Below are 27,563 nucleotides of genomic sequence, written 5' to 3'. Positions count from 1 at the left end.
CCCCCACTTTAGCTTCACCTCAGGGAGAGATGAGAACTCTCCCTGAACATGGAATTCTCTAATTCAGCCAAGCAGGCTGGCCAACCATCGAGCCTCAAGGATCTGTCTGTCTGTCTCTGCTTCCTTAGCACTGACATTACTGATGCCTTCAGTACCCAGTATTTTATGTGAGTTCAGACTCAGATACTCATGCCTCTCAGAAAGCCCTTTACCAACATAGCCATCTCTCCCCTGCCCCGTGCTTTTCACAGTGGTCTCTCAGCCCTTTGTCATCAGAGAAGGATCTGCAACAGTGTATCCTTAGCTCGGTTCTTGAATCAAGTAGACTTACCCCCTTAGAGAGAGGCGGTGGAGGGAAGCCCTGTATCCTCCCATAGCCGATCTAGCCTGCCTAAGACATCCCGGGCTTCTCTGACCCCTAGGTTTCCTCCCTGGTGGCCTTAACCTTCACTTCCCACCCCAAGTCCCTTGATTAAAGAACTAGGGGCAAAATCTGTTGGGGGGTGGGGAGAGACAGGAAGTGGAGGCCACAGCAGGGATGTAGAAGTTCCTAGGTTACTGTGTCTCCACCTCCCTTGCCACAGCCTCACAGGAGACGGAGCTGGGGGGACGAGGGGCAGCCCTAGTCTGACTGGGGTTATGCAGTGGGGTTAGGCAAAGCCCTGTGGAGAGGCCTTTATTGGGGATCACATATCATGCGTGGGCCTCAGTCTTATTACGTCTTATCTCAGCTACACGAATCTGCCCAGTGTGCAGAACAGACCAGAGATGCTCATAACGGGCCAGGGGTCACCCAGCTTTTCCCACGGCGGGGTCAGGGCTCTTTGCCCTTTTCTCAGACTCTGGTGTCTATTTGCGGTATGTTTGTTCTAGGTCTGTATGTACAGTGGGGTGGGGGCAGGGCAGGGCAGGGGTACTGTTTCTGGATTCTTCTCTGCACTTGGAGAGCAGGCAGCTGAGGGCCTGAGCTGTAGTTTCTGGTTCCTGAGCTCTGTCTACCCGGAAGTCCAGGGACCCTGGTCAAGCTCAGCTATGGTTGCTCGAGACCAAAGAGCTGGGAACTCTGGCGACTTCAGGATTCTCCTTGCTTCCTACACCCTGAGCGCGGGCAGCCAGCCCATCGTTATATGCTTGGATGGTATGTATGGGCTGAGACCTCAAGGGAGAAAAGGGACTCTGATGGCCTGAGATGCCAAGGGTACAGATCCCTACTCTGCCTTTCAGGTCAGGAAATCTGCTCCCCCTGCTTGCCCCATTCCAAGACAACAAGCTAGGCATCTGGGACCTTCTTCGCACAGTCCTACCAGCGGACCTTTCCCTGCTAGTGAGGTCTGTAGCCTCGTGGCCCTGAGGTCACTCTGCTCTCCTGAACCCCACCCCCACCCTCCAAGCCTTGTTCAGCAGCACCCACCTTCCCCTTGGGCACTTACTTCCAGCGATATCCGGACTTCCTAACATTTTAGAGAACCTTCAAGCCAAGCACACCTCAGATGCCAGCTCCTTGCCTCTTCCTGTCCTGGCCGCTCTCACTGTCTCCTCCTCCCAGAAGGCCTTGCTGTCCAGGCAATCCCCAAGGTGGAGAGCCTGGTGTCGCTCTGACTCTCAGTCACTTCCACTGGCCACCACCAGCGCAACCTTCCTTCAGGATGAGACGCCTCCCACAAAGCCCCTGGGGTGGTTCAGTCAGGAAGCACAGAGCGCATGCTAAGTAGGTGGCCCTGTATTCCTTTCCTAGTCCTCTCAAGGTGGCCGGGAAATAGAATCAGGCAGGGCTAGCCGGCAACCTCAGATGTGTCCCCTCTTCTCTGCCCTCTTTGGAAGAAGGGCTACCTCACTTGTGTATAACATTCAGGGCCAGTAGGGAAGGTGAACACTGCAGACCCAGCCTTTTCTTTTGGGAGGAGGCTTGACCACGTGTAGAAAGGAACTATAAGAAATTGCCGGGCAGTGGTGGCGCACACCTTTAATCCCAGCACTTGGGAGGCAGAGGCAGGTGGATTTCTGAGTTCGAGAGTTCGAGGCTAGCCTGGTCTACAGAGTGAGTTCCAGGACAGCCAGAGCTATACAGAGAAACCCTGTCTTGAAAAAGCCAAAAAGAAAAAAAAAAGAAAGAAGGAAAGAAAAAGAAAGAAAGAAAGAAAGAAAAGAAATTAATACATATTAGTACATACAAAGTGCTTAAAGTAACCCCGACTCTCAGTGAGAAGCCAACACCTGCTCCTCTTATTTTATTGGCTGCCACAACAGTTTCTTTCTTTCTTTTTTTCTTCTTCAAATAATGTTTCATGTAGCCCAGGCTGGCCTCAAACTATGTAGCCTAGAATGACCTTGAACTTCTGGTCCTCCTTCTGTTTCCCGAGTGCTGGGGTCACAGGTATGAACCACTCTATGTCCGGCTCATTCATTGTCTATTCTAATTCTGTGTGTGTGTGTGTGTGTGTGTGTGTGTGTGTGTGTGTGTGGTGTTTTGAGAAAGGGTTTCTCTGTGTAGCCTTGGCTGTCCTAGAAGTCACCCTGTAGACCTCCTCCAACTCAGAGATGCATCCAGAGATCCAGAGTGCTGGGATTAAAGTTGTGCACTACCACCGCAGGGCTATCTTTTCTAATTCCTATGCCAGTTTTTTGAGATATTTCGCCCCATCTTGCAGGCGAGACGATGAAGTGGAGGCTCTCAGCTGCATGCCCGAGGCGACAAAGCACTAAGTGGTTCTGAGTGTGGGAACACGCCTGTTGGAGGCGTGTGCTCTCTTAAGGCCTCTGCTTACGAGGGTCTGTTTCAGGTTTGGCATCAGCTTTGAGTGTCCACAAACTGCTTATCGTATTCGAAAGTTCATGAAGCTCCAACCGCCGAAGGATCGGTTGAGGCTGGAGGCTGCCCCTGAAATGGAGGTTGAGCTGGGTTCTCCCTTGTGGGAGCGCCTGCCGCTGCTCGACCCAGTCCTTCTGTTTCCAGAGTCCGCAGGTTCCAGAGAAACCTCAAGCCCCACCTAGTGGCGACACACAGAACTGCAGGTGGTACAGTTCAATGCTCAGTAGGCCTAAGGTGTAGGTGCTTTCTGATGGAAAGCGAATTCTTTCTCCCCAAAGAGGAGCCGCTGGGGTGCCGCATATCATAGACGCATGCTGCTACATGTAGCAGGTGCTGGGCCCCAAGCCATGTTTTTCTGAAACCGCTTTTCTTCCCCAAACTTCCTATTTCTTACTTCCCACACTGCAAGTGACACACTGTCCAGAGAGTTGTGTCCCCTTTGTGGGTGCTGGGCAAAATGGCTCTGACCCACTTTCCCTTTCCTTCCTTGTCACCTCCGATGGCACCTGTGCCCACCCCTGCCCTTCCAGCCAGTGCCTAGCCACTCTCTAGGGAGTCCACTGGAGCTGCCCCTGGGCAATGCTGCCCTCCCCCCATGGTATTGGCCCCATTCCACCCCTACCACCCCCACCTAGCCTGACTCCCTCCCACAGTTTCCTACAGTTTCTGCCAGCTAGGCAGAAACCCAAACTGGCTTCAGTTTCCCCATGTCATCCCGTGCATGAGCACATAGGCCATGGTGTGTGAGACCAGCAAAAACCACGGGCTACAGACTTGCTCCTGAGTCCAGCATGTAACTAAATGAACACCAGACATTTCACCTTTGATATGTGAATGACATCCTCTATTTCGAGGACACAGCAGAGACCAGTGTCTCCACCCTTGAGTTGGAATTATGGCCAGTCAGGAGCTGCCAAGAGGGTCCTGGGAAAGAGAGCCACGTGTGACCTTAACCTCTGGCACATCACTTCAAGTTTCTAGACAGGGTCAATCTGTAGCCCAGGCTACCTTGTGCCTCAGCCTTCAGGGCACTGACATTAGAGGTGTGGGCCACTATACCTAGCCCCATGCCTTTGTGAATGAACTGTAGAGAAGTGGAAGATCTAAAAGAGGAACAGAGAACTTCTTAACTTTTTCTGAAATGGTTTCTCTTTCAGGCTAACTCTTTATTCTAGGCCTCTGTCTTTCAAGTGCAAGTATTCTGAGAGTCTACCGCCACAGACCTCAACCTGGATCTTAAATTCAAACGTTTTCCGTGTGTGCTGGAGCACACTCACAGGTGGAGGTTAGCTTCCAGCATGTCGGTTCTCAACATCCACCATGTGAGTTTCAGGGGTCAAATTCTGGCTGCCGTGCTCAGTGACAAGTGTCTTTACTAACTGAGCCATTTCACTGCCCCCCCCCCGGCCCCTTTAACACTTATTCTGTGTTTGAGTATGAGCCAGCCACCACACAGGTGTAGAGGTCAGGGGACAACTTGTGGGAGTCGCTCCTCATTCCCCTAGGTGGGTTCCAGGAACTGAACAGAGATGGTTGTCTTAGTGAGGGTTTTACTGCTGTGAACAGACACCATGACCAAGGCAACTCTTATAAGGACAACATTTAATTGAGGCTGGCTTACAGGTTTAGAGGTTCAGTCCATTATCATCAAGGCAGGAACATGGCAGCATCCAGGCAGGCATGGTGCAGGAGGAGCTGAGAGTTCTCCATCTTCATCTGAAGGCTGCTAGCAGAATACTGGCTTCCAGACAGCTAGGATGAGTCTTAAAAAGCCCACGCCCACAGCGACACACCTATTCCAACAAGGCCACACCTTCTAATAGTGCCACTCCCTGGGCTGAGCACATACAAACCGTAACAGTCAAGTATCTTTCCACGCTTGAGCTGTCTGTGGGCTCTCAACGTGATTTTTAAGTTTTTTCCTGTGGTGCTGTGGATGGACTCTGGCATGCGACGTTGAACTCTGCGGGGGAATCACAGCCAGCCTCACCAACTTGCTACTTGAAACATTTCAAACCTGTCTGTGGTGGCTTGAACGGGAAATGGTGCCCATATGCTCATGTATTTGAACACTTTGTCTCCGGTGAGTGGGAGTTTAGGGGCCCCTGGTGGGTGGGGGCTTAGGGGCCCCTGGTGGGTGGTTTAGGGAGTCCAGACTTCCTGGAGGAAGTACATCACTGGCTGCATCCTTTGAGAGTGTGTAGTCTCTCTTCTAGTTTGTTCTGCACTGTGCTTGCAGCAGGATGCGAGTTTGCTGCTGCCACGCCTCCCACAGTGGACTCATCCTCTGAACCCACACACCCTTTTACCCATTTGCTGCCCTTAGCTGTCATTTTATCACGGCAGGAGATCAACTAATACAGCTTTAAAAGGCACAGAGGGTCATAAACAAGACAGGAAATCTTGAGCTAGGAGGGTAACAGCCTTTGTGAGGTGGGGGCCATAGGATCCAGGAGGAAAGGACTAAGCTGGCACCACAGGCAGGCTGCTAGAGGGAAGGCCCAGGCTATCCAGCCATAGCAAGGTTTGTCTGATGGAAGACCACCACAGGCCCAGGTTAGAAATCAAAGGGTGACAGAAGAGTAAATCTTTGACCTCACAGTGGCTGTGAAACAGGCCTGGTAGCAGAGACAGGAAAGGGTGTGGGATTTTTTTTTTAAGATTTATTTTATCTGAGTACAGTCTGAGTCTTCAGACACACCAGAAGAGGGCACTGGATCCCATTACAGATGGCTGTAAGCCACCATGTGATTACTGGGAATTGAACTCAGGACCTCTGGAAGAGCAGTCAGTGCTCTTAACCGCTGAGCCATCTTCCCGGCCCCAGGGCATGGACTTTTTTTTTGATATAGGATTTCTGTGTAATAGCCCTTGACTTGCTTTGTAGACCATGCTAACTTCAAACTCAGAGACATCCTTCTGCTTCTGCCTCCCTCCCCAGTGCTGGGATTAGAATTGTGTGCTACCACACCCTGTGGGTTCTGAGCTTAGTGGCCAGATCTACAGGACTATTGTGAGGTCTTGGGAATAAAGTGTTTGTCTCTTGTTCACCTCTGGTCCATGTCTGTGGACTGACTTGTTAACTTATGTAGCCCCACTGTGGGCAGCATCATTCCCTAGACTGGACATTCCTGAACTTCATAAAGCTGAGCATGAGCCTTCCTGTCAGTCAGCTAGCACTATTCCCATACTTCCTTGGTCAGAGGTAATGGCTATGTGGGCTAGCATGCAGTTCTGTCTTCAAGCTCCGGTCTTGTGCCCCTCAATGATAAGAATCTGACCTGAAACTCTAAGTGAAATAAACGCTTTCTTGCCCTCTGCTGCTTTTCAGGGTGCTTTATCACAGCAACAGAAAGGACACTAGACCATCTATCTCACCAGTCTGCAGCAGGGGAGGCTGTGGTGACATGTCAGGTAGGTCCAGTCTATCAGTTTCCTGTTGGTCATCAGGCCCCCAGGGTGGAGAACAGGACAACACACCCATCGGCTCAGTCCTTCTAGAGTCGGGCTGTTGATCCTCTAGATACCCTCACACAGCTCTCCCACCCCTCGAATGGGTGTTATTTTTCCCCCATAGGGCTAGCCCAGCAAACGAAGACAACAAAGCCTGACACAAGTCAAAGGTTGGTATGGTTTTTATTTTTTTGCTTTTGTAAAGAAAAATAACATCGTGTCTGTATATGAAATCAAAACATAAGAGCCCCTCCTGGGTGCGCAGGGTGCCGGCTGGCCAGGCTGCCCTGCTGGGAGGGGCCGCAGCATCTCCCTAGATGTTTCCAAGGGACTGGAGACAGGGATGCTGAGGAACAATTTGGTTTTAGGCAGGAAATATTAAATTTAAAAACTTGATGCATCCATTGTACAAATGTAGACCAAAGAGGTGTCACCTCCAAGCTGGAACCTTTGTGGCAGCTGGACTCCTGACCCCTGACTGGTGAGACAACCCAGGATAGTATCAGGAGCTCCCGGGACAGGAGTGTAGAGGTGAGGTCAGGGCTTCTCTAAAGTTAAATAAAAAGTACTGAAAGCACCCGAAGCTAAGAGCCCCTCCCTGCAGGGGGGCCGGAGGCGTCTGCTTCAAAGCACACACCTCACCTGGCAAAAGATGTGTAGAAAAATAAAGTTAAATTTTATCCCTGAATGACAGTGAAGACTCTTCCTTTCCCCATGCCCCTCCCCCACAACAAATCCCAAGGGGTATAATACAAAGACATGTGTGTGTGCACATGCACACGCACGCACGCGCACACAGGGCCAAGGCCTGACCCCCACAGGCACATGTGACCCCACACTATCGAAAGGCCAGTGTTAGGCCGACGTTCCTCCTCCTCCCTCATGGGACAGGATGTGCCCCAGCAAGCCTGCAGCGTCCTCAGCAGGCAGTGGTTGGGCATGGCACCAGCGCAGGTGGCCTGGAGCCACAGGTCAAGGGGCACACAGATGGGGCAGGATGGAGGAGAGGACAGCAGGCTCAGGAGGAACGGACTGGGTGTAAGGGAGGTCCAGTCTCATCTGAACTGTGCAGCTCAAGAGCAACTGGCAGGCCAGGCAGGGACTCTGGGTGTGAGCGAGAGGCGTGGCGCACGGGGAGCTCTGGTGTTCTCAGGGTAACAGCTACCTGCTGAGAAAGTCACAACAGCTGTTGGGGCAGGCGTCAGTGGGGAGTCCCAGGATCCCCACCTGCCCAGCCTGCCTGGAGCCTCCGGTCAGGGGCGAGGGCGGCCAGCTGCCCGCCTCAGGGAGCCTTGCTCTCTGGAGAGGGAAGGTGTGGGACTGAGGGATCCAGGCTCCTCCTGCGTCTCTCAGGGGCATTCTTCATCTTGGCTCTTGGTGGGGCTCTGCAGCAGACCTCTGGTGGCTCGGAGACAGCAGTGAGGCACCGGCAGCCTGGCTGGCCTGTCACAGCTACAGGGGCACTAGTGTCCCTGGGGCTGGGCGAGCCGGACAAAGATCCCTGGCTTTGGGGTCAGAGTGTCAGCACCAAACACAGTTGATGTTTGCAGTCTGTTGGGTGGACAGCAGGTATCCTGAGGTCAGGGAATCGACCCAGGAAGTCAAGGCGGAGACAGAGCCCCTCAGGAAGGGACCTCAGCGCCAGTGGCAGAAGCAGCATGCACCTGGCACTGCCCTCTGGAAGGGCACTCGGTGGTCAGCGCAGGCTCTGGTACAGGTAGGCCGAGGTGAAGAGGGCATTGACAGCCAAACTCACAGCCAGGAGGCCCCGGACCAGGGAGGGACCAACACGAGCTATAAGCAGGACACAAATCAGAGGCAGTGTGGGTGGCATCCTAGTCGTCAGACAGGACCTACCCCAGGGCAACCTTCTACCCCAGCAGGCCAGGCCACACCCAGTCTTCCCTCCAGGAGAGTTCTTCCTGCACGGAGGCCTGCTGGAGGCCTGCTGCTCTGAAGGCCTATCTTTTCAGAACCTATGTGACCACACGGACCTTAGGTCAGGTAACCTGTGTCTGCCTGCACCAGCAACAACAGGATACCAAGATATCACTGTCACAAAGGAAGAAATGGGAGTTTGTGGGAGGCTACTCTGCTCAAATCTTAGAGATTAAAAAGTCTACTGAGAAGCCAGGATGATGGTTAGTCAGCCTTTAATCCCAGCAGAGGCGCAGCATAGGAGGTCAAAGGCATTCTCAGCTTTGAGTTTGAGGCCAGCCTGGGCTACAAGAGACTTTGCTTAAAAGCAACATGAGCAGAGGTAGAATGAGGTCCCAGGTCTTCTCATCAAAGTCACCAGACACAGTCCAGACCTGTCTCAGGGCAGCACTGAGATCCCCAGTTAGGTAACCTCACTGGCTGACCTGTCTCTTCCACCCAGTGTCCTTCCCTTCCTTCCCACCCACTGGGATTGACCACTGAAGGTCTCACACACTGCCTGTCAGTAGTCTAGCAAGAAAGGAGCCAGTGCCTGCCGGGCAGTAGTGGCGCACACCTTTAATCCCAGCATTTGGGAGGCAGAGGCAGGTGGATTTCTGAGTTCAAGGTCAGCCTGGTCTACAGAGTGAGTTCTAGGACAGCACCAGGGCTACACAGAGAAACCCTGTCTTGAAAAACCAAGGGGAAAAAAAAAGAAAATAAAAAAGAAAGGAGCCAGGGTCAACCCAGGGGAAGCCAGGGGGCTGGCAGAACTCTGGCTCAACCACAAAGCGTTTGGAGAGTCCAGGCCCATATCCCAGCGGGCTCAGACTCTCCTGAATAGGCCTACCCTAGATGCCCCCAGTGTCTGTTCTAAGCACAGGAGCCCTGGGCTACCCATGGCTGCTGAACATCTGACACGGGGCTAAGGCAGCCGAGGAGATGAACCACAACTGTCACAGGGACGAAGCTTTATCATCGTCCCCTGAAGGGGGCTGGGGACTGGCTCTCCCACCCGGAGTCACAGACCTTTCCAGGGAGTGGTCTCCTCTGAGCACCCTTTGGTGGTGGTATCTACGACGCAGGTGGAGGACTGGGACGACTCGTCCTCTTTCTTGATGGAGTGGCTGCTGCGGGTGCCATCTCTGACCAGCATCGACCTCATATCTGTGGACAGAAGAGTGAGCATCCTGCTGTGCTGAGCTCAACCCCAGGGCATCCCTGAGGACAAGGCATCATATGAGGACAAGGTCCTCAGAGGTCTCACACTGCTCACCTCCTCTGAGTGGCAGAGGGTCTGGGCAGCAAGCAAACACGGAGTGGTGCCAGCAAGTGCCCTGGGCAGTGAGTGAGGCTCGAGGGATATGGACTGCCTGCTTGGCCTGTCCTCTGAGCACCAGTCAGCCATGGGGCCAAATCCACCCACACTCACAGACCCAGAGAGCCACACAGCCCACGTGAAAGTCTGAGTTAACAGAGTCCAACTGCCTTTTAAAAACGCTTGTCAGTGTATAAGGGTGCGGGCGCAATGAGGGCATCCGTGACCAGTACAGGCTGACAACGCACAACAGGCTTCCCAGGGGCCCGGGAAACGAAGCCCTGAGAGCCGATTACGAAAGGAAAGGTCACAGCTATCCACCAGAGCCACACTGGGTAGTCTAGTGATGAGTACATTCCCACCAGAGTACCAGATGACCTCTAAGATTGGCCCAGAGCTCCATGGCAGTACCTACTGCGTGCACTTCAGGCCCACACATACCCATGGTGTGCTTTGTGTCTCGCGTGTGATTCCTCTGCGGGAGCTGGGGAGACTCGATGAAGAGGCTTCCGTTGGGTGGTGAGTGCTCTTCTGAGCTGCTGGGGGTGTTTGGTACTTCCCCAGGGGATGAGAAGAGCAGCAGTTTCTGTCCTTTCAGGTTGAGCCGTGCAGGGCTGATGAGGGGTCTGCGGTGGCGCAAGGAGCCAGAGCTGGAGGCCCCAGAGCTGGCCACGGAAGGTGCTGGGGAAGGGAGAGGAGAAGAGGGAAAGCTGCCGGACAGCAGAGAGAAATAATCTGCAGAGAAAGGGGGGGGGGTCAAACAATGGCGGCAGCAGGCACACTGGGACCTGCACTGGACACTGGCATCCGCCACCCACCACTGGAACCTGGTGCTTTCCCTCAGCTCATGAAGGAAGGTAAGCTGGAGGTTGGGGAGAGTGGAAAACCAAGCAGGAACCTGAGGGAGGAAGGGCCAGGCCCCACAAGGAACTGAGTAGGGGGTGAGGGTGGGGATATCCCAAGACCCCCTGGGCTGAGAGCTGGGCTCTGGCAGGAGCAGACTCCTATCTGCTCTGAGATCAGCCGGCCTGAGGAGCTAGGGCTACAGGCAGCGTCTGGCTCTATCCGTGGACACAGCATGATACTGTCCAACCTCCAATGGTCCTCTACCTCACATCAGAGAGAGCCTAGACACATCATGTTGTCTCTTGCCATGAGCTGGGGTTTGAACACAGGTCTGCTGGCCCTACACTCAGTTAACCTTATACAGATGCGTTTGGCCTCAGGGTTGCCTGGAAACTGTTTTCCAGTCCCCTCTGCCAGCTCTGTCTCCTTACCTGAAAGAGAAACCTCCCTGGCTGGAGACACCCTAGACGGTGGGCGGCTCCCGCTGAACAGGTATCCTGAGTCTGTGCAGAAAGAGAAATGCAACATAGACCTAAGGGTGACGACGAGCCAGTACCCTCTGTCCCCACATCCCTGCCACAGCTAACTTCAATACTTTCATGAAAACAGGTACTGCCATCCAGGACACACGCAGCATTCCCACTTTGCCAATAGAGACACTGAAGCCTCCAGTGGGTCACAGGAAGTCAGCAGTGTGTCGCGGTCTCTGCCTCACTGTTTGCCCTCTCTCCACACAATGTGTCACTTTAATTTTAGGTGTATGACAGTTTAGCTTGCATGCAGGTATGTATGTGCACTCGGAGTGCAGTACCCCCAGAGGCCAGAAGAGGGTGCCAGACTGCCTGGAACTGGAGTTAAAATACAGATGGTTGTGAACTGAATCTACAGAGAGACCTGCTGTCCCTGTCACTGGGACTGCTACCTTCCTCACCCAAGGGGCTTGAGACAAAATCTGTCAACCCTGTGGCTCTCAGTCAATATGCCCTGGGGCCTGGGGAGGAGTCAACTGCCAGCCTGGGGCTGCAGAAGACACATGGGACACAAACTTCCCAGCTGTCCCTAACTAAGACAAGCAGAGACTTCTGCGGAGGAGTCCACTGTGATTGGGCAACTAGCTCTATCTGCTAGAGAAACCCTGTCTTGAAACAAAATAAAACAAAACAAAATAAAGCAGCCCCCTTCCCAAACCAACCCTACCAAGCTCCTGCGCCTGTAAAGAGCAAGGCAGCTAATGTGGCCGTGACACCGATGCCTGCAGACGCACAGATGAGACAGAGGGACATGGAAGGCATCTGTGACAACCCTCCTCCCCTGCCCTCCCAAAAGAGTAACAGTCCAAACAGGAAGCGGTCCAAGGGAACTCTTAAACAGGTGCTGAGGATGCTGGAGTGTCGCTCGCTCTCCATGGCTGAAGCCGGTGTGTGTGGGGGAAGCCTGTGGATCTACTTGGGCGCAGGCCAGTGGTTTGACCAGTGGTCTGACCGTGCTCCAGGGAGTACATAGATAACACAAACCGAACTTGTTTTTCTTCCTATTTTTTAAATATAAAACTTTTAATTTTTATTTTTTTAATTTTTTGAGGGAGGTGACAAGAGTTAGGGGCTTGACTAGGCAGTGAGTGTGATGGGGTATGTGATGTGAAATCCCTAAAGAATCAGCAAAAATGTGCTGGAAAAAAAGCAAAATAAGAAAGAAAGGGGGCTGGAGAGATGGCTCAGCGGTTAAGAGTACCGACTGTTCTTCCAGAGGTCCTTAGTTCAATTCCCAGCAACCACATGGTGGCTCATAACCATCTGTAATGGGGTCTGATGCCCTCTTCTGGTGTGTCCGAAGATAGCAATGATGTACTCATATGCATAAAATAAATAAATACATCTTTAAAAAAAGAAAGGTAGGCAGAAAATGGTAAACCACATAGAGCATTCATTTACTGAGACTCAACATATACGGCACTTTTCGGGGTGGGGCTGGAGGTAGTGTCGCATGGCCCAAGCTGGCATCAAACTGGCTACGTAGCTGAAGAGGCTCTTGAACTTCTGATCCTCCTATCTTTGCCTTCAGAGTGCTGGATTTACAGGTGTATACCACCATGCCTCATTTATGCAGTACTGGGGATTGAACCCAGGACCCTGGGGGAATGCCAGGCAAGCATTCTACCAATTGAGCTACACCTCTAGTCCTCTTCTGGGTCCTTTAAGTATATTATTGCAAAGAACACAACCACACATGAGGAACATTCTCCTACAAGCCTGTGTTTTGGGTAGGCAAACAAGATATGACTGGTCACTGTGGCTGCTGAGTGGGCTCATACTGTGATAGCTTGAGCCTGGCCATCTCCTCCTCACAGGAGCCCAGCCCGGCTGTCCCCAGCTTGATTCTGTCATCAATGCTTCAAGGTCTTACCTGTCTGGGTCAGAGAAGGTATGGTTCCCAGGGAGAGGGCCCGACTGAGGCGGCCCGGCAGTGAGGAGGGGGAGACCCGACGGGGAGTTCGGAACAGATGTTGCTTGGTGAGAGGCAGGAAGCCGGGTGGCGTGGGGATGAACAGGGATGCTGGCGAGGCTGTGACGCTTGGGTATGGCACAGCCAGGCTGGGGCTGGAAGGGAAAAGGCTGGTCGAGTCTCCTGAGAAGTACCTGCAAGGGCCCATGGGACACAAAGAAGAGGAGAGTGAGTCAGGAAGGTTCTGGAGATAGCATCTGCACAATGGGGCCTGGCCCCTCCCAGGGTATGAGGTGGGCCTGAGTCAGGGTCCCAGAGGAGGCGTGCGTTAGTTAAAGCAAAGAGGCAACTGTCCCCTTATTAGGAGCGGTGGCTGGGGGATTCCAGCATGACTCACCCCACCCTGCATGCCCCCTCCAACCCCTCAGGCTCACTGCAATCTACCTCTACCATGAGTCTCATTAAAGTGACACTGTTACCCTGGCCAGCTTCATGCCAATCCACCCTTAGCCCTGAAGCAAACATTCCTAGCCCCAGACCAGGCACTCCGCTGGGCTCAGCAGACCTAGGGTTCTTCTTTCTGGCTACCTCCCATTCTTTGCCTACAAGTTCCCAATGGAGACACTCGAGGATCCCAACTGGACTGGACTTTAGAAGATACTGTTGCATCTCCACGGGGCTGGGCCTCATGAGCCTGCCTCTTGCAGCACAGGCGAGGCAGCCGGGCCTTGGATTCCCCAGAAAGAGCTCTTACACTGTACATGCCAAACTCAAACTTAGAGAAGACCCAAAACAACCACCAAGCTGCCCAAAAGACAGAAGGTGACAGTGTCTCTTTAACTTGAGAACAGTACACATCACACAACAGAACCTGATGGCCACAGGCCAGAATGTCAACCATGCTTCCGAGTAAGGCACCCAATTACAGAGGGGAGAGGGACAGAGGCAGTTAATACATTAGTCTGCCGTCTGGAAGGAGCTTCCGGTATCCAGCCTTACCTCAGTCCCAAGGGACAAGCGAGCCCAGCAGACAATGTGCCGACGAACGGGCTGACAGGGCCGGGCCCCATGGTGAGCAGGGGCTAACGTACTCATGCTATCCTGGCCGAGGGCTTGGGGGCTACTGCTAGCCAGCCTCTGCAACACCTCTTTCCCCATTTTTCAATTTTCTAAGAGAGGTATGTAGCCAGATGGTGAATGTCCAGAGAACCAGAGGACCTTCCCAGTCTCTTGCAAAGGACCTTGAAGCCACCAGAACTTCCAGCTCAGTGTCTGGAGGACATAGGAAATCAGGGCACAGCAAAACTGCAGAGGGGCATTCTTGGATGCACCCTAACTTTGCTCCCAGAGCTGCCTTTTGGGGGCTGGTAGAAGCCCTACTCCTCGATCAAAGACTGAGGAGGAATGCTGTCCCTGTCTTAAGCAAAGAAGTTGATTTTTTGTGGAACGGGGTTTATTTCAGTGGTAGACTGTCAGTTGTGTACGTGTGTGTGTGTGTCGGGTGTGTCTGGGCTTGATTTCTAGCCCCTACCTTCTAAAAAAAGTATGCCGTTTTATCTTTTCATTTCAGGATTACAACTGAGTCAGGCTGGACCTTAATCAATGTGCCAGGAGACATATGTCCAGGCACTTTAGGGCCAGCAGAAGTGAGGCTGGAATCTGGGTACCACATGCTTGACCGTGTATGAGCCTTTGTGGGAAGACACTGGGTGCTGCTGAGAAGCCTCAGAGCAGGTGCAAAGGCATGGCCAAGTCCTTCCAGCAGGTGGCAGCACAGGATGCTACACTAGGCCTCCTGGGTCCATGCCTGTCATACCCAGGAGCCAAGGGTGACCCTAGAATAGGCATCCCCTAAGGACCAACAAGCAATGAGGGATGCAGGGCACGGAGAGGTCCTAGTCAGGCAGGGATTCCATTCTCCTGGACCCTTAGGTCAGCACCTAAAGCTGGGCCGGGCTTTGCTAGTATATCCCCATCCTCTCCAGCTCTGCTCATTCTTGGAGCCCCGGCCATGGTTAAGCCTAGGAGTCCTAGCCACTAAGCACAGGAACTGTTGCTGGGTTTGGTCTGTCTCTCTCTTGCTGTGACACAGAGCAGCAGCAGCAGGAGTGAATCCCAAAGGTGGGAAGGTTGGCAGAGGCTCAGCTCTGCTCTGCCCTGGGCAGTTCCTGGGGCAGCCTCTTCTGTAAAGGGTCCAGAGCTTCTTTAGTGAGTAGTCCCCGAATATCTAAATGCTCGAACCCAACCCTGAGAGTGTCCTGTCCCCTGAGAGTACTGTGAAGAGGACTAGCAGGCCGAAGCTCACTCATCCGACCCTGGGAGAGCCTTAAGCCGTCCTCCTCAGCGAGCCAGCTGGAGTGGAGCAGCTGGGCCCGTAAGCACTCCTTGGCATCACCAGCTCCCCAAGCTGCTCCCAACCCCAAATGCAGTACCCCAAACCAACCCACCTCCCACCTTGGCACAGAAGCCCTTCTCAACATGAAAGAAAAAAAGACGCGGTACCTGGTGCCAACCGGAATGAGCAGGACCCAGGAGGCATTTATTGAAAACACAGCATTCAAAACATGGCACCTATGGCCGATCGTGGTTTACAGTGGTTAGGGTCGCTGGACAATTAATCACAATCTACTACACGGCACAGGCTTGTGCTGGGTGCAGGGTGCAGACAGAGGACACAGCAGTATGGACGGGCTGGCCTGAGGACGGAGGGTTGTCCTGCTCCAGGGCAAGAATTACTGGAGTCTGCTAGGCCCTGCGTGGGGACCCCAGACCCCAAGGTGAGGACTGTCTCCCTCCTTCATTTTTCAGGGATCCCACTCTGACGGCCTGGTGGTTGTCCCCAGTCAACAAGCCACAACCCACGGTGCCTGCATCTCCTCAGCTTCTGCCAGCAACACCAGAACGTGCTTTCTTCAACTAACAAAACTCTGAAGGACTATTAACGTTAAAAAGTAACACGAGCGCTTTAAAAGGCCAGGAATCCTGCTCCACCACGCCTTCTACTCCCACCAGTAGGCAGGGCGACATGCTCAGCAGGGATTCTGGCTGGCCAGAGTTGGCTCTGTATATCATAAATAATTTAAACGCACACACATACATACACACATGCATGCACCCCCTCACACAAACACCTGCTTCTATCTAATGCCAAGAATGCAGAAATTAACACCATATTGTCAGCTTCTTTGAGATCCACAACACACATGAGAGGACGCCCAGACAACAGCCCCACCACCTGTCACATCTCTTTTCCGTGGGCCAGTTCCTTGGAGGACAGAGACAGCTGTCCCCCCACAAGGTCAGCAGCAACTAGCCCACATCAACCATGGCCTCACCTACACCTCAGAGGGGGCCTTCCACACCCTTACCCAGAGCGAGCTGGGCCCTGCAACTCCAGAAGCAACACCTGGTCTTCTGACACTTCCAGGTCACCACACATGGAAGCTGAGTGATACTGGGCTGCTTCTGATAACGGAGGTCAGAGGACAGAGGCTAGAAGGACCCTCAAACAGCTGTACCATAGTGGGGCCTGGCTGCCTCTCAAGCTTCCTATGGGGTTCCAAGAAGGACAGACAGAGCCACCTCACAAAGACTCAGCAGCAGATGGCCATGTCTGCTGTGACACTCATTCATGCGTAATCTGCCCTTGCCCTCCCTGGGCACGGTGCAGAGGGTGAAAGACCCCACACTTAGTGGGACTTAAGTTAGCAGACAAGTGGGAGGAGTGTAAGTCAATCAGGAGCCACCAGAGGGCAGCATGCCAGGTGGGTGTAGCCTGTGGACCAGATGGAGCCTTAGACTTCTTCCCACGGCCATGCTCTTCACTGCCAGTGTGTCACCTCACGTGGTCCCCAAATCCACTGAGGCCAGCATCCCAGGGCCCTAGAGAAGGACCCACCTCCCACTGCAGATGGCTAGCCAAAGCTGAAAGACAACAGGGGTTTGTCCAAAACCCATCAGCTAGCAGAGCCCTGATCTGGGTCAACTTTTGGGGGGTAGCATCTGAGGAAACTGAGCCTGAGAGGAGGGAGAGGCTGAGACCACCTGGGGCCAGCAGCTGGCCCCAGAGAAACTGAGGGTAGAGGCCTTGGGACCCTCCACAAATTATTCCAAGGAAGCCATCGACGCTAGAGAGGTACAAGGGACAATGACCTGGTGTCACTAACAGTCTGTTGGGTCCTGTTTGTGCAGAGCAGCTACTGATCTAGAATGATCCATCCTTCTACCTGGCAGAACACAGGAACTGTAGGGATTTCCATTGTCCACCCGAGGGGCCTGCCTCACAGTCACAGCCAAGGACAGGCTGGACCCAAGAACTGTCTTTGCTACTCCAGGGAAGGACCCCGAGGGACCATGAGTCTCAGGAAGGAAGGTCTTAAAGCAAGGAAGGAGGGACCACCAGGAGGTTTGGGGGATGAGTGGGCCCCTCTGCTCTAGTCCTAGCTCACCATGCTGAGAGGCCATGGCTCGTCAACTGGCCAGTGTCAAGCAAACAACAAGGGTACAGCGGCAATCTACACCCTTGCCTGTGGGTTCAGAGCCAGGGAGAAGTGATGAAGACTGAGTGTCTGGAGCTAGCAGGAAGCCACGGGTCACAAACAGGTCATGGAGCTGCCCATGTTAGGTCACTGGGGCTATGACAGGGTCACAGAGGCGGTGGCAGTGGTGAGCAAGTACAGGGCACCTGAGGAGCACCGAGTCTGGGGTGGGGGGCGTGGTGGCGCTGGTAAATAAAAGGGTGGAGGGGGTACCGTATGAACTCAAGGGGGTGGGAGTGGGATGGCTAAGACAAGACAGGGTTGCCTGCTTCGGGGGCGGGGCCCATCTGTCACCTGTCCTCCCCCGCAGTCACTGCTGTTTCTCTGACCTTCGGGGCCGGAACCTCCGTGGGCCTGTCGCTTTCCTTGTAGCCACGGCTGCGGTGAAACCCACCAGGCAGCACAGGGACGTGGTGCTGAACTTGAGTGTGTCCAGCCAGCCGGGCGAGGCAGCCTGCAGATAGTGCTCGGCCAGGTGCAGCCCCAGCAGCAGGGCCCAAAGGCAGGTGGAGAAGGCATCGATCCTCCGGAGCCTGCCGGAAAGAGCAAGTGGGTGTGTGCCCGGAAGACGGTGCAGCGCCTCTGTCCTCTCCTGCACCACCCCCCATCTCAATCGGCCCGGCTCAGAGAAGAGAGGCTGGTGAGGCCAGCAGAGGGTCTGCATCCATCCCACGACTCGCAGGCTGCCCAGCTCTAAAGCAGGGCGGTGCGCCCATGGCCTTCGCCTAGCCTGGGAACTAAGGTGGGAGCCTGGCCTCACTTGAGCTTCCGCAGCCTTCTGTTACTCTGCTTTACAGATGTGTCAGGTGACTGACTCAGTGTCACTGTCATCTGTGTTGTCCTCCTGGCCCCTAGAGAACTTGGACAGGCTTGTCTAGAGTTCAGCCCAGAGCAGGGGACTCCAAGGAGGTGACAGTGCCTTGTGCAGACCTCTGCCCACCCAGTCCCAAGGCCCCGCAACACACCTGATCCGGCCAGCCAGCAGCATAGCCAGCAGGCACGTGAGCAGGCCCATGGCCACAATGCTGGTCTGGTGGCTCTGCCCAAAGGCCCAGGCTTCATGTAGCTTCTCTGTAGCCTGCTCCGGCAACAGGCCCAGCAGCTGCTGCCAGCCCTCCGCCTGAGAAGTGGTGTTGTCTGAGGCAGCAGAACTGTTGCTCCCAGGAGGTAGGGCCGGGAGCAAGGCAGCCTCTGGGGTGAAGGGTTCGCTGTGTCCATACAGTGTAGTGGACAACAAGAAGGCACAGGCCAGGAAGGCCAGGGCACGGAGCAGGATGACCTGGAATGGGGCCTTCGCTGCCGAGGAACTGAAGCTCTGGGGGAGGGAGAGATGCTCAGTGAGAAGCCAAAAGCAGCACCAGCAAGTCCACCACATGGATGCTGGCCAGTCCTGTTTGCACGCCCCTGCTCTGATGCTCAGGGACCACGGCCTCACCCTAGGCCACTGTCTCACTATGACAGGTCTCTGTGGGAGGGGCTCTGCTGCCTCTTCTAGAGAAACACTTCTATATACTGGGACTTCTAGATCTTTCAATCACTTTGTCAAGGATTTATCAAAAACTCCCATTACACTTGACAAGGACGCCAGGACAATGTAGAGACAACTCTGGAAAAAGTTCAATTAAATGGTTTTTTGTTAATAGGTTATTCAGACGAAAAACCAAGAAGCTAGAATAAGAATCAAAGGTCTGAGGTCTGAGGACAGGGGCCTCCTGTTCTTTTGAGCAGACATAGGGTAGTAGGGACAGAGGTAGTATGGCCTAATGGTCAGCAGCCAGCTACAGAATGGAGATGACACACTCTAACTGTTGGCGATCACATGTGTGGCCCCTTGCAAGCATCTCAGCCCCACCCTTGGTTCCCACAGCCATGAGCAGGCGCCACAGTACTCAGGGTGTCTGGAAAGTGGAAGGGTCAGCAAGGCACCCTCAGACCAGGTAAGGTACGTGACAACCACATCATGATCCTAGACACCCTTAGGAAGGCCATGACAGCAGGGGACCACCAGGCAGCTGCTTCCCAGGAAAGGAGTCTTGGCATGCGGCACTGTGCCCCAGTCACTAGGGCCCAGGTCCCAGATCATCTTCCCCCACACATCCAACACCCAAATGTCCCATAGTCTCAGACCTGCCCATGGGCCTGGTCGGCCTCCCGACGCCGGAACTGGTGGCTGAGAAGCAGGGCACGCAACTGGCGGTTCTGGTGTTTGATGTAGTATTCAACAGCTGCCTGGCACGGGCGGCACAGCTTGTACATCTGCTCCAAGTGGTGGCGGTACACCTCAATCTCCTCATCATACCGGCCCTACAGGTGCGGGCAGTAGGCCTGAATTACAGCTAGGAACTGGGTTCAGACCCGGCCCTGCCTGTGCTAACAGTGATGTGAGCTCGCAGGAGTGGGGGCTAGGAGGAGAGGAGGCCGCGACACAGGACATTAATGACATTCTGTAGCTCACAGCCTGCTCAAGTAGGGACACTGAGCTGACACTCTCTAGATTCCAGCAGAAGGACAATCAAGGATCAGCGCCTTCCTTTCTCCCCAACTCTGAAGGTCTAACACACACCAGAGAGCAACCGATTCTTTAGTTTCACAGTAGCCCAGGATAGGAGTCCCATCCCCCTGCTCCCTCAGAGATGCAGCAAGGACACAGCCAGCAAGTGCATCCATCAGTGGCAATGGCTGGTGCCATCTCTTGTTGGGGCAAACAGGAAAGCCACCTGGTGTCAATCTTTCCTCATGGCCTCTTTGTAAAAACCCTTTAAAAACCACACTCATTCATTTTAGTGTATGTATGTGAGCATGGAGATGGAGGCTAGAGGATAACCCAGGAGAGATTGTTCTCTTCGGGGGCACCCCAGGAATCGAACTCACATAATCAAGCTTGGTGGTAAGTATCTTTGCCCCCTGAGCCATCTTGGTGGCTCTCCCTCTTGGCCTCCTGGCTCATTCCTGGTCCCCTATCTTTTCTAGGCATCTGTGGGCCTCAGGTGGGATCTGTCTCTCCCACACCAAGCTAAACAGGAAGCTAAACTCACTGAGGAAGGAGCTAACCAGGACTGACTGAGGGAGGAGACCAGGAGGCTGCCCACTAAGGCTGCAGGTGGAGCCCAAGGCCTCTACCTCCCTCTTCTCGGGACAAAGCCCTCTCGGGCCTGGCAGGCTCTGGTTTCCATGGCGCTCTCCCAGTGGTCACAAGAGCAGTGACAGCAAGCTCAGCTCCAGCTGCGAAGGAAGCCACACACCCTGGAGTATGGGGCAGCAGGAGGCAAACAGTTTGGCTCCACTCAGCCACGCGTGCTTACCTCCTCTCGAGGTGTGAAAGCAGCCAGCTGCTTGATCTTGGTGGTCTGGTGGTGGCTGCACCTTCGGCATAGCAGGACCTGGCTGCTCACCCACTGCTGCGGCTGCGCAGGGTCACGGGGACTGGGCACACTGCTCACCACATGGTTCAGGTGCTCCATGTACTGGGCCGGGATCGGCTTGTTGTAGTCTCCATTCTGGGGGTAGAGGTCCTGGTCAGTGGGCCCGCTCGGGGATGTTCAAGATTCAGACAAGCCTACTCTGGCTTGCTTTGCACGAAAGAGCAGCAGCATTCCTTCTGATGTTGTCGAACGTGGAAGCCCAAAAATCGAGGTGCTGAGAAGCTACCCAGCATGTACCTCAGGGCAGACTCTGGGGTGCCCTTTGCCCACATCCCTCACTCTGGCTTTGTCCCTTAGAAGCACAACTGAGACTCAGGCTGTAAGCTGGGCCTCTGGGTAGGCTGTCTGTTACTAAGTGTCAGGAGAAGCTGCACACCCAGACACTCACACACTGTCTCTGGCAGATGCACTCACGGCTGTGACAGAGAACAAACCACCTACAAAGCTGAATACTGCATCTGCATGCCTGGGCCTCAGACCTGGCCTGCTCTTGATGCTGACCCCAGTCTTACCCTGCTGTGCTGAGACAGGACAAGTGGTCACAGTTCCCTCCACCTGCTCTTCCTCCTCAAAGGGAGACACAGAGCCAGGCCCATGGTTAGAAGACAGTGGCATGGAGTGTGAGCTCAGGCCAGCTCAGCAGCGGCCTTAGCACTGGCCACCCACCGACAGCCCATACCTCTTGAAAGCCGTTGTACTGCTCGCAGTGGGGGCAGTCCCAGCAGTTGCGGTTCCCATAGGGCACCAGTGTATCGTGGTTGCAGAACCAGCAGTTGACCATCGTGTGTGTCGGCTTCACCCTGTGGGCCAACAACAGCATCAGTCTGAAGACTTCAGCATCTGTGACATGGAGACCACATCTCAAGAGTCGGAAGTGGCATCCGAGGTAGAAATGAAGGCCCAGCCACAGGATGTGCAGGGAGAAGGGATTCCTAGATGCTATGCAGGGCGGAGAGGGGGGCAGCACAAGGTTAGGGCTAGCTAACCAATGGGCCAATAGAGATGACACTCAGGACCCTTCTTCCCCCATGAGGCCTACTCCTAGGGTGCAGAAATCGTGTTTCAGAGAGTTGTAAGACTTAAGGGAGCTTTCTGTCTTTCCAGAAAAAAAAAATCCCTAGAGAGTGAGCCAAGGAGGCCAAGGGGCGGGGACTGTTGACAGGGGTGGGGACAAGTCACAGCTGCTCAGCCAGGGCCCAGCCTTTTGGGGAAGGTGGGGGCAGGGGCAGGCCCATAATGGGTTGTTGGTCACACAACAGGTGGGACCTGCAAGATAAGCCTGGCCCAGACACTGGGGATCTGTGCAGCAGAGGGCACACAGCAACTGCCCAGCAAACCCAGTCCAGGAATCCAGAAACAAATGGATGAAGGGCAGCAGCTGGGAGCCCTGGTGTCCCAACCCTGCCCTTTTGCCCTGTCCTCACTCAGAGGCCATGTCTAGTTCAGAGGCACTGCCCAGATCTAGGTAGAGTGAGCCACCACACACAGATGGTCCTTCTCCTTAGAGAGCATGACTCTGGCCTTTGCATCCTAAAAGAGAGGGTCTGGCTATGGGGCTCATGATGTGCTCAGGAGGGTCTCAGTTCTTAAACTCAGCCTGTAAGCCAGGCCTGGGAAGTGGACCAGGAACAGTGAGTGCCTGCTGTTCTGCACGTCACACAGAGTCAATGACAAGACGCGGGGTTGGGGCCCGGCTTTGTAATGGAAAAGGCCATCAAGTCAGGAGGCCAGGAGGGAAGACAACTGTGGAAGTGGGTTCTAGTTCCTGGCTCAGCCCACATGGCCTGCCTGCCCGCCCATCCGCTCCACTCCCTCCACAGACTGTGGGCAGGTGAAGAAGGGTGTCCTGTCAGCTGGGATAACAGCATCTTCCTCACAGGGGCTTGCTCTTGGGAAATACTCAACAGTGTCCTGGCCTTGCCCATGTCAACACACGACACTGACTGGGACATGTGCTCTAGCAAACCAGCCTCACACTTTCTTCTGCCTGAGTTCAGGTCAAACCTTCAAAATGACAGGAAGGGTGGAGGGATGGCTCGACAGTTAAAACACTCACTACTCTTGTAGAGGACCCCAGTTTGGATCCTAACACCCACACTCGTGGCTCACAACCACCTGTAACTCCAGCACCAGGGGATATGATGCCACAGGCCTCCACGAGCACCTGCACTCATGTACACACTCGCACTGTTTAAAAACAGTAACAACAGCACAGGGCTCACAGGTAAAACCTTAAGATTGCACACTGGGCAGGGTACCCTATGCCCTGGTCTCTAGGGTCTCTCTACCTTCTAGAATATTCATTTCAATCCCGCATTTTTCAAATGGGTTGCTCAGACTTTGCTAGTACCCGGTACCGGACAGCTTTACTGGCCCCCAGATGGAAAGGGGAATACAGGAGCCTGTGGCTGACGGGCTGGAAACGTGCTCTGCTGGGGTGTCTGTGTGCTTGGCATTCCTGGGTAATTAAACACTTACTTTGTGGTAATTTGTACACCTTTTATAGGACTCTTTGTAATTATGCACAAGGCATGCCTCATAGCTAGTACGCAAGCAGTGTGCACTCTCGTCTGCCTGAGTCTGAGGCAAAGCACCCACCTGACCCTGGGACTCTGTAGGCCTGCTTCTATTTGATGAGAAAAGTCAACTTCTGGGCTTCGCAAAGACAAGCAAGCAGGAGCTGTTGCTCTGGAGTGACAAGTCTGCCAGGGAGCCCAGCCCACCCAGAAAGCCATCATTTCCACTCTGGGTCTCCAGCTCCATTGCTAGGGAAATGACTCCTGGCCTCAGGAAAAAGCCCTGTCTGGAAGTGGAAGGCGGGGGATTCATCCTCCCCTGAGGCCAGAGGCTAATAACCTCTGCAGGGGGTGGGGTGGGGGGGGATGCTTGGGCTTGGGGGTGTCCTTTTATGGCCAGAGCAACAATTGTCTGCCTGGGCTAGGTGGGATCCCTACACCAGAAACTACCTCCTTCACAGCCCCAAAGGTCTGTGGGCAGGTGCAGCAAGGCAGCTGGCCAGAGTCTCAGATCTTCTGGCACCAATCAGCGGCTGTAGCATGTACCAAAGGGTGGGTGAACATGCAGACAGTCCCAGTAGCCACTTCACAGTTCCAACACTGTCCCAGGGCAGACTGAGCAGTCTTGGCCTCAGAACTCACCCAGTCGTTTCAGGGAAAGTCCTCCAAGTTTCCCTGGCAAACTCCTTGGGCCAATTTTCTCCCTCAAGCTAACAATCCCAACTCTATGACAAATCACATTTGGGGACTACAGTGGAGGTGATTAGATAGCATGTCGCTTTAACAAAGGAGAGGACAGTGACTAGGCAGAGGCCAGCATCTTGGTCAATGACCAAGCCTAGGTCATATTCATTGCCATGGGTGGATGAGGGATCTGGAAGCCATCTCTCCAACTGGAGGCCATTGTTATGTTCTACTCTTTGGATGCCAAAAGGAACCTAAGGAGCCATGGTAGTTGGATCCCTCGAAGGGGCCAGAGGCAACTGCATGCCTGGTATCCCCTCCATGAGACTGAACACACAGAGCTACCTCTGTTGATGTTTTCTCCATCAGCCTAGGACATTCAGGAAAAGTGAAACTCCTGTCCCACAGCCCAGCATAGGTGACTACTGCAAGTTCTTTGGCCCAGGAACCAATCAGAGTTCATGTTATGTCACACAGGAGACACTGGATGGGCTTAGTCCGTGGGGTGCTCTGAGTCTGTGGGGGACCATTGTGCCCATCTCTTCCTAAGGAGCCTGACAAGCTATGCCTGTGAGAACCAGGCTTAGTTCCCTCAGGGTTCAGGGAAAGCTTGGCTTCACAGGATGCTACGTCTCTGCTCTTCCAAGTGTGACCTCATCTAAGAGGGAGAGTTCAAGGAGGTACACCCTGGGCTTCAACAGTAGCATCGGGCTGAATGCAACTCTGCACAGCCTGGACCAAAGAGATTCCATCAAAAGCCTAACCTCACAGTGGCAATGCTATACACAGTAGCAATGCTATACAAAACAACGGAGAACCCCAACACTGATCCCTCAGGGGACAGAGCAGCCCTGGACAGATGCATTACACAGTCTATCAAGAACCACTCAAGGCTTTCAGATATGACATCTGAGCAAAATGCACTACCTGACTGTGACACAAGAACCACAATTCACAGAGTGGCAGGGAACAGATGCCACAGGACTGGCCACCAACATGCAGGGCATATGCTGACACCCAGAAACAGGTGCCCTCATCAGCAGGGCGGTGACGGGTGCTAAACTGAGTTCCCAAGGGCAAACCCAAAGTGCACTGTGCAAAGGGACAAAGCACACACGGGTAGACGCATGGAGAGGGATGTGGGAACTCCACCCCAGGACCCCAGGTCCAGGGAAACGGCAGTATGGGCGAGCTTTGTTTCCCAGCTGAGGAATGGACCCGCCTCACTGGAGCTGCTCCTGAGTGACAGGTGCTCCATGCATGTCACCTGTACAGAACGGCAGGTGCTCCTCGTATGTCACCTGTACAGAATGACAGGTGCTCCATGCATGTCACCTGTACAGGAATGGCAGCTGCTCTCACATCCACTGGAACAAGAAAACTCCATGGGTAAGGTAGCAGGGTGGTTGGATGTGGGTTCCAGACAACTTCCCTGCAACCACTGTGACCAGTTTTAAAACTCAGGAAGGGCTGACCTGAGCAGGGACATTTTCTTCGCATGGCTCCTCCGGGCCACAGTCTGGACCCCTGCTATCTCCATGTTTAGCTTGAAAACACCCAGTCTACTAGAGGCCTTCCAAACCAAGTCCCTGTAGGCCCTCCTCTGACACAGTCAACCCCCATTCTCCACAGCTGATTCCTGCCTGCTACAGCTGCAGCCTCTTGCTAACCGAGGCTTGCTTCAGAGCTGTGGGTGGCCAATTCACAAACCCAGACCTCCTCATAACGACATACGTACACGAGGTGCCATGGTCCGACCAATCAGAAGCAGTGACCCAAACATGGTACCTTGACAGCCTGGTGTCAGTATGAAAAAGGCACCAAGGGATTCTTGCCTGCTCCTACAAAAATATATGTCCCCCACACACCTCGCCAAGGCCTCAGATTCCTGTCTCTAGCACAGGCAAGGCCCTTGTTGGCAGGACAGGAAGGGGTGACAGGCAGTGATCCAGTCCTGGCCACAAGCAGTTCCACTCTGCTCTTCTGGACACATGCCCTATCCTGAGTGGCAGGGGCAGTGGCATCCAGGAGGTGCCTGGGCTTTGGGACAGGCTCTGCTTGGCACGTGAACAGACTGCCCAGGCTCCCCTAGGTCCAGGTAAAGAGACTGCTTTGGGTTGGATGATTTTTTTTTTTTTTTTGGCTTTCTCGAGACAGGGTTTCTCTGTGTAGCCCTGGCTGTCCTGGAACTCACCCTGTAGACCAGGCTAGCCTCGAACTCTTGAACTCAGAAATCCGCCTGCCTCTGCCTCCCAAGTGCTGGGATTAAAGGCGTGTGCCACCACTGCCCGGCGGGTTGTATGATCTTAAGAGGCCCCTCTTCCAAAAACTGGGTGGACAAGACAGGAAGCTTGGGTTGATATCCCTGGAGTCAGGCACTCTCTTGGCCCCCCTCCCACCCTGGGATATAGCCCCTTCCTCCAGGCACAGCTAAAGTCCACTCCTCCTTAGAAGCCCCCTGTGACTCGCCTATCTCTAACAATTTTTTGCCTGCCCTCTCCTTCAGGAAAAAAGCGGGATTAAGGAAGGTGACCCATCACCCAGGTTGCCAGGAGTTCAAACCACAGCCCCTTGTCGTCCAGACACTATGGGCAAGTCCTGAGCTCTGCACATCCCTGGTTTCCCGAAGAGGCTCCCATAAATGCCTATATGACCCTATCCTCAGGAAATGTGATCAGGTGAGCTATTCCTTCATCCTGCTGAAGAAACGATTCCATTTTGGGGTTTGACCACGGAGGGGAATGTCCAAGGTTAGCTTTGAGTACTGAGGAGAGTACTGGTCCCAAAGCCCATCCCAGACATGTGTCCAAGGAGTACAGCGTACACCTCTGAGTGCACAAGTTCCCTAAACGTGTGGAGTGCAGGCTCCTGCCCAAGGCTGCTACTGTTCACACGTGCCTCTTTTAAGTACTCAGCTCCAAGGCTTCTCCGGGTGGAAGCTTACATGAGGAATGTTATTCCTATCGCATGCAGACCATCGAGTGCCAGCTCTCATCACCCTAACGGATGGGCTGCAGAGGCCCAGCAGGGCAGTACAGCCAGGAGCGCAGGCCTCGAAGGGAGGAGTAAGCAGCAGCCCCCTCCCCCAGCCACGGTCGGAGGCTGCTCCCCGACCAGGTTTTTAGGGGGTGAGGGTAAAGGTGGAGCCGGAGAAAGCGTCTCGCATCTGCGAGCAGGCCCGGTCCGCCCGTGGGACTCCGTCGTAGCCTCGCGGGGGCGGGGCGGCGGCCCGGGCCGCGTGCAGCGGGGCGCGCACTCACCTCCGCGCAATCCGGTAGAGCACCACGCCGGCGGCAGCGCACGCCGTGACCCCCAGGCCGCCCGCCAGGCCGGCGGTGGGGCAGCTGGCCAGCAGCGCGCTCACTCCCTCCATGGTTTCCGGGCGGAGTCGGTGGGCTAGGGGCGCGGACCGCAAAAGGGACTCCCGGCGGCCCGCGCGCTCCTGCTCGCGCCGTGACCTTCGCCGCTTTGTAGCCGGCGCGGGCCCGCCCCTTGACTCGGCGCGCTCCCGCCGCGCAGCCAATCGCGGCGCGGGGCGAGCCTGGGTGGGCGGGGCGCCGACGGAAGCGCTTGGTGCCGGCTCAGACGCGCCCCCTCAGCGGCCGCAGTGGGAACGCC

General features: G+C 54.4%; 1 protein-coding gene across 2 annotated transcripts; it reads right to left on the bottom strand.

Annotated features, from left to right (window-relative positions):
• Positions 1–6,428: 6,428 nt before the first annotated feature.
• On the bottom strand, positions 6,429–27,318 carry Tmem201 (transmembrane protein 201). Of its 2 annotated transcripts, XM_028757910.1 has the most exons (11): positions 27,206–27,318; positions 21,425–21,545; positions 20,626–20,820; positions 19,451–19,627; positions 18,289–18,638; positions 17,653–17,856; positions 12,747–12,979; positions 10,775–10,846; positions 9,939–10,232; positions 9,209–9,346; positions 6,429–8,056 (listed from the first exon to the last, which is right to left on the bottom strand). In XM_028757910.1, exons 1-11 carry the CDS (start codon positions 27,316–27,318, stop codon positions 7,959–7,961), a joined length of 1,995 nt encoding a protein of 664 aa, XP_028613743.1. In that variant the 3' UTR covers positions 6,429–7,958. The 2 variants fall into 2 exon arrangements, with proteins under 2 accessions (XP_028613743.1, XP_028613744.1); XM_028757911.1 differs by lacking the exons at positions 6,429–8,056; positions 9,209–9,346; positions 9,939–10,232; positions 10,775–10,846 and having other exon boundaries at positions 12,878–12,979; positions 17,618–17,856.
• Between the last annotated feature and the right edge of the window lie 245 nt (positions 27,319–27,563).

Source organism: Grammomys surdaster, unplaced genomic scaffold (assembly GCF_004785775.1).
Source record: "Grammomys surdaster isolate TR1022 unplaced genomic scaffold, NIH_TR_1.0 126185, whole genome shotgun sequence".
Taxonomy (NCBI): domain Eukaryota; kingdom Metazoa; phylum Chordata; class Mammalia; order Rodentia; family Muridae; genus Grammomys; species Grammomys surdaster.
The sequence above is the reverse complement of the archived record's forward strand: the minus strand, read 5'-3'. Positions and strand labels throughout refer to the sequence as shown.

Excerpts from the sequence above, each read along its gene's own strand:
- Tmem201 (XM_028757910.1), bottom strand. The coding sequence starts at position 27,318 with ATGGAGGGAGTGAGCGCGCTGCTGGCCAGCTGCCCCACCGCCGGCCTG. Across the intron at positions 10,233-10,774 it reads CAGGGAGGTTTCTCTTTCAG|ATTATTTCTCTCTGCTGTCC; the intron begins GTAAGGAGACAG and ends CTTTCTCTGCAG. Across the intron at positions 9,347-9,938 it reads AGACACAAAGCACACCATGG|ATATGAGGTCGATGCTGGTC; the intron begins GTATGTGTGGGC and ends TTCTGTCCACAG.